The following is an 11,132-nucleotide window of genomic DNA, read 5'->3' as shown; positions in this document are numbered from 1 at the left end:
GGGGGGGGGGGGGGGACAGGTCATTGTAAATTTGTCCTCCCACCATTGCAGCAGGCCTAGCAGTGGGAGATGGTGCAGGGACTGGTGGGAAGGGAGTCAAGTACCTGTTCTCTGCCCCTTGCCACCTGTCCCCCCTACCTCTTGCCTCCCCCTCAGCTGCCTGCCCTTCCTGGTGCTCATGTGCCCCATATCTGCCCCCCATTGAGGTTTGTACCCCCTGCTACCTGCCTCCATGCTGCCTGCCCCTCTCCTACCTGCTCCCCCATGCATGTGTCCCCTGGTGCCTGCCCCTTCCCTCAGTGCCTGCACCTCCTGGCACTGCCCTCCTCATTCCCCCCCCACCATTGCCTGCCCCCCTTGCCTCCAGCTCCCCCCCTGCTTGGCTGTCCTCTGCCCTCCCCTACTGTTGTCCTGCTCCCTCCCTACCCCCTTCACCACCACGTAACCTTTCCCTCTCAGCTCCAGCTCTGGCTGGGGCCCTGCTCCAGCTTGGGGCAAGGAGCCCAGAGAATGTGCTGCCTCCAGCCCATACTCTGTAAGTAAAAGGTAAGGTGGGGGTGGGGCTGCCGGGGAGCAAAGGTCAGGAGGAGGAGCAGAGGTGGCAGGGGGGCAGCAACTGCGATTCTGACTCCAGGCTAGATCAGAGCTGCTGCTGCTGCTCCCCCACATGCACTGCAACGCACGCGCACGCACGCGCGCGCACACACACACACACACACACACACACACACACACACCCTTGTACTCAAATCTAAGATGAGGGGCTTTTTTCCTCCTGTGTTGAACTGGTGAGGGTGGTGAACCTTGTCTTGGATTTTAATAAGTTTAGCAATAACAATACAATAGTTTAGCAAAGTATCCTTCATTTTGATGTTACAAAATATTCCATGTTTTACAGTGAAAATTGTTCATAAGCTGTGATTCAGACTCTCACATCAATCTTTATTTCAGGGAGGTGGAGGAATGTGAGGAATGAATTGCAACTGTCTAATGCTGCTTCAGAGACTTCAGTCAACTTCTTTATTTTTCCTAATTGCATCGAATTCTCTTATTCTAGTTCTAATCATCTATTCAGTATAAAATTTATTAGTGGAGCAAATAATAGCAATGATACATACAAAGTTATTTGAATCAAACTGAGGAGAAAAGTTTCTGGTACAAGCTTGAAAAATTTTAAATGTACATAATGTAATAATGAGACTACCCTCACTTACCCCTTCTTATTTTTTTCACCCAGAAGTGGAAGAACTATTAGCTTCTCTTAAGCATATCCAACACATTTTGGCAGACCCCCAGAGTCAAGAGGATATCACCCTCATTTTACAACTTGTCCAAAATACTGATTTTCAGAATGCATTTAAGATACACAATGCTGTCACAGTGCACATGAACAAAGCCAGCCCTCCATATCCTCTTATCTCCAATGCACAAGAGCTAGCACAAGAGGTATGTACAGTATGCTTTTGCATGATATATTTGTAACTTGTAATTACTGCTGTGTCATTGGAAACATTCACTTTTGATCTGTATGGTAAGCTTGCCTAAGTTGTTAATCATTTTTTGAATAAAATGGATCAGAAGAAATGAACAGTGACTGTCTTGCATCTGGTTTTTCCAGATTTAAAAATAGCTTCCAGGACAAAAATAATCTTTGATAAGAAATTTAACTGAATTGCAGTATTTAAATCCAGTTAAAGGAGCAGTAGTATATCTGTTATCCTTTAGCTCCCATAATTCATTTCTAGTACAAGTGGGTATTGTTCGGTTAGTCCATTATCACTGAGACATTATTTTGAGCATTGATCAATATTTTTAAAATTGGAAGACACCTCTTAGAGTGGAATCATACCAGAAATTATAGTCTTATCTTTAAACTTAACTCCCAGTTTTCATGTTGTGGTTACCAGTATCACAAATCACCAACTCTGATCCTGGAGCCAGCATGTCTAATAATAGAATTTTCAAATTCCTACATTTTGATGTCTCGTCCATCAGGCTCCTTTCTCTAAGTGATAGTCTTGCTTGCCATCAGAAACAGTTGGCATCTGGCTGATTTACCACTGCCTTTTGGTTTTTATTTTCTGGCAAGCTGACTTTTTCTGTCACTGTGGGCCTGGATAAGCTGGAAAAGCAGAGACTGTGTTAAAACCCTCTAATCCTTCTGTGTGATTTTTTCAGGATACCTACATTTCACCTTCCTTTAGCTCCCACAGGGCTGCCATTCCAGGAACATGCAAATGTGGTGGTAGTAATTACAATATGAAATCCCTGAAGAAAGTAATCTTCTGCATACCTAACTGAATTTAAATCCTTACATCTTTTGTATTTTGGGACTGTAGGTGGCATTCCATATTTTGTTGCATGCAACTCAATTATTGTCATATTCACCTGGATGAATAAGACTACCTATTCCTTCTGTTACCACTGATTTTTAAATAATTTCCATTTTTCTGTGTTTAAGAAATGCATTTGATTATAGGAGAAATGGGTTGCAGTATTCCTAAAATTGTCAGTTACAAAATAACATCTTAAGGCTTGGGGGGGCAGGAAGCTTCCTGAAAACTCAAGTAGAAGCTGCTTAGGACTTCCAAATTACTTCAAGAGTATAGATAAAAGGGCTGAATTCATCCTTGCACCTATGCATGGCTCAATATCTTAATGAAGATACTGTTTAATTAATCTTAATTAAGGTATGGGGTAGTGTGAATGTTTGTTACTTTCTTCCCTCTTAGATCATAAGGCTGATGGGGAATATCCAAAGCCTGGAACTTTCTGGCCACTTTCCCCTCCTACATGTCCCCAGTATTCCCCATGACAGGCTCTCTTTGTTAATTCTGTGCCTGATGGTAGGCAAGGTCTCCTGTTCTGGGAAAAAGGTATATAGATTCATAGGTGAAAGAAGTACTAAACACAGTAAGCAATACTGGAATTAATTGTGGATGGAGAAAATAGAATATACTACATTAATTTGTTAAAGGCCTACTCCCCTTGTTAAATAATTTTGGCTGATTATTGAGCAGCTTCCCTATTGAGAATAAATTACCATATTCTCTCATATATAACGCACATCTTTTCCACAACATTCAGCTCTTGGAAATTGGGGTGAGCATTTAAGAAATCAAGGAAACTCCTATAGTCATTGAATAAGATAACAGAAGTTTCTGTCACTTAACCCTCTGCCAGGGCTCCCTAGCTACTGGCTATGGACACTTTTTCTTTCCTTCCTTCCCCTTCCCCCCCCCCCCCCACCCCCTTTTGAGGCTCTCCAGAAAGATCTGTTTTTCTTCATTCTGCCTTTCAAAAACAAGGTGCAGTTTTTATTCAAGGGCATGTTGTATACAAGAAAATACAGTATTTTGCTAGCAGAGGTTACTAGAAATCGCACAGAATCAGCAGATTGAAAAAAATGCATATTTTGCCCACTTGTGACAGTAAATTTTAATTTTCACAGGATGCATCTTCACAGTAGACTAATTTGCTGCAATGTAAAGCATTGCAGTCTACATATGTGATGCTATTAGGTTGCAGCAAACTAATTTTTGCTGCCGTAAGATAGTACTATAAGGGACAATGTTGTCTTATGGTGGCAAAAATAACTGTACCTCTAAACACACGTGTAAACACTAACCTGGGCATACATTGTGCCCGGTTAGCCCAGGCAGCAGGGGGCCAGACCCTTGTCTGCTGCCTAACCACAAGGCTCCACACACTGGGGAACTCCTGTGCCCCAGCCACCCCTTCCACCTCCTGATACCACCACCTGGGGCTGACCTCCCAGGCCCACTGCCAGCCTGGGGCTGCTCCACCCCAGCTCAACTGCTGCAGTCCCAGGTGCAGCATCTGCAGATGCACCCTAGACTGCAGCAGTTAGAGCATCTATACAAACCATTAAGGCTCCATGTTTACGCCGGATTTTATTACATGGCCTTATTGGCATATGTAGATGCACCCACAGGTGGCCAAGCAATTAAGGAATTGTCCAATAATTTTACTTCTCTTCCCCAGCCCTTTACACAGGGTATGTCTACACTGCAGAAAGTGTAACAGCAGCTTGTGTTGACATATTGAAGATAGCTTAGCCAAATTGCATGGGTACCGATAGTCACATGGTTGGAGTGTGTCTGCACACAGTTCAGTGTGCCTGCAAAGTCTGCCTGAGAAGCCAAGTAAATGCTCAGGCTGGTGAGCTGGTGCTGAGTTCTGTAATGCTACAGCTACATTCCTATGAGTACCTGAGATAGCTAGTTTAAGGCTAACTCAGGTGTGTTCCCATAAGCTGAAATTGTACTTTTGACTCCCATGTAAAAACCCACTGTTTCACTGTAATTCTAGATGCATGCACTCTCTCCTTTGGTATCCTCTGGTTCTTTACTGCCTGTCAATAGGGCACAAGTATTTTTGGCACATATGCACATGCCTTTTCCTCGAATTTTCTGTCTTTTGAGGAAGTCAGAAAGCCAAAGTGGAACCTCATGCTAAAGTATCACCATCTAAACCAGACCCTTTATGAGCTGTGGAAGACTGAGACACAAGTTCAAGCTATTTTGCAGAAGCTGAAGGGGGAAACTTCCAAATGTTTATTGCTGCAAAATGTGCAACCCGTTTATTCTAGAGGTTGGGTTTATTGCAGCTCTGACTTAAAGAAGCTGTAGTTTGTAGGGCTCTTGGTATAGCTATTTTCCTACAAAAAGGCTAGTAAAAATAACAACTTAAAAACATATTTATAAAGCTACAAAGTTAAAACAAAACCAAAAAAAAATTTACTCTGGTAATATTGTGTGTAAGATTGTACATACATAGAAGTTTGGATTATTCTTTCAACTGTTTGGTTTTAGCTATAGTATGTGCCATTTGCATAAACTAAAATTGCCGTGAGAACTTTCTCGCTCTTTTTAAAAATTTGCAATACTTAACATTAAATTCAAATAAATGATTGCCATTTTATTAATTTTTAGGGCGTTCTTAAGAGTTACACTGTGCCAACTAAAACAGTTGTACTGTAATGTTAGCGAGAGAAAGTGTTAACTGATCAGCCGCAAAAACTTGCAATTTGTCTTTTTGAGAAACTTTAATTAAATTAAAAGGCTGAGCAAAGCATTCAAGCTTAAGGAATTTATGTGGAGATTAACTCCCTAAAATAATGTAGAGCACTCTACCTCTTGAATAAAAATAGCTCTTTGAACATCAGAAGTAATTAAGTTGATTTTAAAGCCAGTTAAACTTGACAAAATTGAGGGCTAGAATTAGGGAAATATGGCTTGAATGTTGACCTATGACAGCATTTGATACAGTATTCAAGCAGGTTTTAATTTCTGGCACGGAACAGCTTGTAGCAGAGCACATTAGCAAGAACATTCTAAAACCATTCTTGTTAGACTTAAATTTGTCATGCTTATATTGGGTGAACTCTGCAAGTCTTCCTCCCCCGCCCCTAGCAATGAAAACATATTGTGCTCTTTAGCAAACCTGTCTTGCATTCACTATGATGCCTATATAATAGAATTGCATCAAAATTTTAAGTAGAGTAAACTAAAAACTTAGAACTCATGTAAAGTTATCAATATGCATACACCTACATTTCTGTATATGTTTATATTAACATGGGATTTGAGATAAAATTGACCTGCTGGTTCTGTTTAAATTCAGGAAAACAATTTTTTGTTTATACGTTTAACTCTTTTTTTTCCCCCCTCCAAATTATGATTTGTAATTTGGCATCCACGTTAATGATTCTGCCCGTCTATTTGAGCTAAAATACAATGGTATGTTAACGGGCTGTTTCAGACTAATAGCCCATACACAGAAATATTTTTATGGTAATACCAGATTTCTTTTAATGGGGTGTCTCAGTTGGAAGCCGTCAGGGGATGGGGAGGGGCGAATAGCTTGGTGTACAATATTAATTATAAAACCAAAAATGGGTCCAACTGGTATTAATCTGTCATTTTTGGCAAGTCAGCTTAGATTCTGGTTCTACTTCCCTATCTGTAAATAGAAACATTCATATCTGTGGCATTTATTACAGGTGATAGCATAGTAATCTGACAGTGTAATAAACATATAATGTATGGTATATCTACTGGAATGGAATCTTCTAGGCCCATAACAATGATATTAAATAAGGAAAACATGAAATTTCTCTTTATGTGAATACATTCCTTCACTGTGCTTAAAGAAGAATTAAACTCTTCTAAACAGAAATCATTTTGACATGAAAACTTATATGGTATTAAAACAAAGTCTGGTTGGGTTAAATTTGTAGGTATGGATCCTAGGGGAAAGAAGGAAGAGGGAGTAATTTCTGACATTGCCTTCATAAAATTTTCTCTTAAAATCACTGCTATAAAACCTTGAAGAAGTAATACTCATTGAACCTGTCTATACATACCAAGGCATAAGTGGCTTATCCCAGTTCAATCCCCACTTTTATTCCTGTCAGATAAAGCAGTATAGAAGCCTTTCCATTCCACCTAAGTATCATGCAGCGTCTAGGAAAAGTCTCAAGTGTGTGTGTGTGTGTGTGTGTATTTCCCCCCAGAAAATAGTTTATAGTAAGGTCCTTGTTCCTTTTTTCTTCAATTTTGTATAAATTCACATTGCTATATGTGCCTACCCTATAAAACTCTTGTGATACGTTTTATAACAGATACAGTTTCATGCAGTGTGCTCTTGCCCCAGCTCATCCCCACATCCCTTTTCAAGCATTCAGAAGGTTGTGCGCCTGGGTTGAGGGCCATTTGTACACAGAGGAATTTTGTCAAGTGCTTCTTTAAAAGGGCCCCAAAAGATGGACAGGTGAGACTTCAAAGTTTTGTAAGGCAAAGAAGCTCCATCAGGCAAGGAATTGGAGAGCTTCTGAGAATGGCATACATCAGGAAACAGATGGTAGTTCTGTGAAGATACTTGGATGCTACACTGTACCATGTCCGAACAAATGAAGAGGGGCTGCACTTGGGAAAATGTTCCTCTAAAGAGTCTTTTCAGTCCCAGGAGACACCCCAGGATCCAAGCTTCCAAAGCAGAGGTGGGGACAGTGCTTCTGGCAGCTTCGTGCCACATGCTGTGGACAGAAAAGAGTCTGTCTGCACTCTTTAGTGGATGTGAACAGAGCTTGATCCCTCAGTCCTTAGGGTTCTGCAAAGGAAAAAGAACATTTACTCAGATCTGATATGGGTGGTTTCTGTCCTTTTCTCTGAGGTTTTGTTAGACACACTAGTCTTAATCTCCACAAAACATCCTTTAAGGAACTCAGTGGAGGAATTCTTGGGCTTCATTAACATTCTTCATACCATAGATTCACTGTCTCCTTGCCATGGAGGGAGCACTTTGATATTCTGGGAACCTTTGTTCCAAGGTATCTGCTTGGTACTTCTGGTATTTTGGCTCTATTCACTGCCCTGATTTTGTCAGGTATGAGCAACATTCTCCTAGGACTTCTGTAGGCCATAGGTACTTCCTAGGATCTTGTTTGGACTATTTAAGGATATAATTTGTTGATTTAATGTAGCACTTATGCTGATGAGCCCAAGAGCACCATTATTTTCATCTTTTGTTACATTACTGCTAAGAAGGTGAGATGAAAGAAGATCCCAAGAAGGTAAAGGAGAGTCTCAATCCAAAAAATAAAAAAATGACGGTTTCTGCAATGGTATTTGTCATCTCCTGACTTTACAGACAAACATGTCAGAGAGATGGAACTAGGAATAATTATTTTAGGAAGTACCCCCTTATCGTCTCACCAGATTAGGATGTCCTAACTGCTGCTGCTTTCTACCTCTGCAGTCCCAGGGCCTTCAAGATCAGGAAAACAAGATGCAAGGAAGATGCAAGTCTCTTTTCATAGTGGCATAAGAACTTCTAACTTTTTTATATGCTAGAGTTGCAAAAGAAGAAAGCATCCTCTGTATTAACAAGGACTTTTTGGAGCCAGCTAAAGATGTCTGTACCACTCTTCTTCTGACCCTTAGTATTTTGAAATGGGGACTCTTACCGGGTTCTGACAGACAGTTTCAACATGGTTGCTGAAAGCCATTTACCAAAATCTTTGCCTCTGCTCTTGAAAGCAGAAGTGTAAATGGGCTTCATCTTTCACCCCTAGGAAAAAGGAATCTACACTGCTAAATATACCATAATAGACTTTTTATGATAACTGATATATAGACATCTGAGAAATATCTGCATTAATAGCAACATACCAATAAATTGCTGTTTGAATAATTTACTAACTTTTATAAGTATGTGTGTACTTTTTAATTATTACTGCCCTCATTTTACATATCATTTTATTTAGTTTTGTCTAGCTCAGCACTAGTCTCACCCAATATCATTCTACATGATGTACTGGTTAATGGCTTAGTTATAGCTTCATAGTTGTAGCAGGATTTATTAGGCAAGTTCTTGTGTTCTCATAAGTTTCTCATATTTTTTAAAAGTTGTAAAATGTATAGAAGCAGAGTAACAAATACCTGGATATACTTTAAGTTGCAGTCAGCAAAAAACAAAACAAAACCAGACTAATTAAAGCTAGATAAAACTTTCGTAATTATAGCTTCAGGCAGGGCTAAATTTGCACACCATGCAAAACAAATCTTTGCTCCTCTGTCTCTTTCAGGTACAGAGTGTTTTGAAACCCAGTCACCAGAAGGATGGACAGGAGCTTAACGCTTTACTGAATGCCCCTCACATTCAGGTAAAACTGCAGAACTGCACAACGTCATTTATCTAGTTTAGAATGGATTTTTTTTTTATTGCTTTTCCTCTGTGCAGCATTTCTTGCAACTATTTTAGTTACTGCTTTATGAGGTTTTTACTTTTCAAGATTAAACATTCCCTTTCTAATCTGTATACAGTAAAAGCTCTGTTATTCGGCATCCCCCGGGAATGGGGGATGCCAGATAACAAAATGTGCCGGTTAATTGAGCAGCCCCGGCTGCCGCTTCTCCTGCCATGTCTGAGGTGTCCCTCCGCCCCTCCCGCGGTATCGCTGCCCTCCTGAGGGCCCCTTGGGACAGGGAGGTGGGCCCCGCACAGCCCGTTATGCCCCTGGGCCGTGAGGGCTTGGCAGTGCAGGCTGCTTTGCCCTGTGCCTTCGGGGCTTGGAGAAACTGGAAGTACCATGGTGGGCATTTCCAGTTTCACTTCATCTTACAAGCTGGCATGCTGGTTAGTAGAGTATGCCGGCTTATAAGCTGCCGGTTAACAGAACTTTCGCTGTAGTAAATTTCTGTATGCTTGATATGTTTCTCTTGGGGCAAAAGTCTTAACTTGTTAGTAATGAAATTTTCTACTAGAGTGAAGTGAATATTTGGTGTTCAGTCCCATCTGGCAAACATCAGATCCACTTAGTCAGATGCCTAGGAAACCATATTTACACGTCATATGTATACTTTAAAATATAACCACTGCAAGTGCAAAGCTAGAGTATGCATCCAATACCATTTTTTCGTGTCAGAGTACAAAACCTCAGTCAGAATTGGATTCCACTGTCTTTAGCACTGATAGATAGAAAGACATCCTCCTCCCCTGAAGAGCCAGTTTAGAATCCAAAAATGAAGGGGTGGGAGCTACATCCACATGAAATAGGGGGAAATGGTACAGTATGAGCCACATGATCAGGGTGACAGTGGACATACAGGAAAGCAAAGCACTGCTGGCAGAAGTAGGAAGCAGCTAAAATTAGCTTAGAACAGTCATTTATCAGATACACAGGGGGCGCATCTACATGAGACACTACAACACAATAGCAACAAACTACTGTGTAGCTCAAGTACTAGATGACTGCGCAGTAGCAACTGTGCAGTCTGTCATACATGTAGACACGGCCAGTGACATACAAAGTTCAGCTAGTTTGTCTAAAACAAAAAAATGGTACTGCTTTTGGTGGTATCTGCATAGTAGGAAGTTGTGGCTGTGGTTCCTTGCTTAAACCAGTTGTGCCCAAGCTTCCAGTCCCATAGACCAGATGAGTGGCATGAAGCAGATCCATGGACCAGATCCCAACAGGGTGGCTGTTTGGGATCAGGCACCATGCAACTAGATCCCACCTCATGCCATCCAGATCCTGCCTCTCGCCTCCTGTATCAGGCCTTATGTGCCTAGACCCCACTTCACACCACCTGGATTGATCTCTGCACTGCTCTGGCCCCATGCACCTGATGTAATGTGCAGGGTTATGCTTCCACTGGGCTTCCCACAGGTCTTGAAATTTGGCAGCTGGGGAGTGACAAGTAATGTTGCCAAATTGTTTTACCTGTGAAGAGCCTTGTAGGCCAGATGACAGCTTCTTGGGTGGGATCTGGCCCACGGGTTTAGCTTGTTTAGCACCCCTCGCTTAATGTATTGCTAGGGAAATCTTTGTGCTATTGCCAGTTGGGGAAATCTTCTCATTGGGAAATGGTTACTTCTCTCTCCCTCCTCTCCTAAAAGAGAGTTCAAGGGAGTAGAGGATCAGAAACAATAGGAATGAATTTCAGGGCACGCCTCTAATGTACAAACAAGACTTGACAACCAGTGAAGTTCACAGTTGAGTCATGTGCACAAAAGAATGTGTTTAAAGTACATCTCTGGCAACTTACAGGAAAAACAGCTTTTATCTTGCTTCTTCGCAAAGATTTGAGAGTGCTATAATAAAGCTCCTTTTCTTTAAACTTCATGATATTTTAAAAAATACCTTTACCAATATGCAATGAACTCTGCAACAGGTTTCCTAACTTCTGCCATGTTTTAATGTAAATTCTCAAAATTCTGATACCATTTCATATTTAAAATTGTAGTTTGTACTGCACCTTCCATTTGAGATTTCATTGAACAATAGCATTTGTGTCTTCAGATGTTTCAGTTTTCAATATGCTATATATTTGTCAGCAGGGGAAGCAGTGGCAGAGGGTCAGATGGTAGGGAGGCAGGTGGTCGGGGAGTTAAGTGACCTGATCCCTGCCCCTTGCCTCTTGGTGTCTGCCGCCACCTGTCTTCATTCTCCCTCCCCACCCCTGCTGGTTACCCTCTGCTGCTTACCTCCAGCCCCACCCCAACCCAGGGCATGGAGCACATAGTTGCTCTGGCTGCAATCCAGCCATGCAGCAATCATTGCAGTGGCAGGAGCGCTTGGCCCCGCCGCCACAAAAAGTTTCTAT

At 41.5% G+C, this 11,132-nt stretch overlaps 1 protein-coding gene across 4 annotated transcripts in view; it reads left to right on the top strand.

Annotated features, from left to right (window-relative positions):
- MPP5 (membrane palmitoylated protein 5) overlaps positions 1-11,132 on the top strand; it is a 68,033-nt gene that overhangs the window by 32,248 nt on the left and 24,653 nt on the right. For 3 of the 4 annotated variants that reach the window (XM_025201368.1, XM_006021402.3, XM_025201369.1), the window contains 2 exons: positions 1,238-1,446; positions 8,612-8,689. In XM_025201368.1, coding sequence (XP_025057153.1) covers positions 1,238-1,446; positions 8,612-8,689 — 287 coding nt within the window. The remainder of the gene's footprint in view (positions 1-1,237; positions 1,447-8,611; positions 8,690-11,132) is intronic. The other variant, XM_006021403.3, reaches the window with a different exon arrangement.

Source organism: Alligator sinensis, unplaced genomic scaffold, assembly GCF_000455745.1.
Source record: "Alligator sinensis unplaced genomic scaffold, ASM45574v1 scaffold768_5, whole genome shotgun sequence".
NCBI classification, from domain to species: domain Eukaryota; kingdom Metazoa; phylum Chordata; order Crocodylia; family Alligatoridae; genus Alligator; species Alligator sinensis.
Note: the sequence above shows the minus strand (reverse complement) of the source record. Positions and strands in the feature narration are given on the sequence as shown.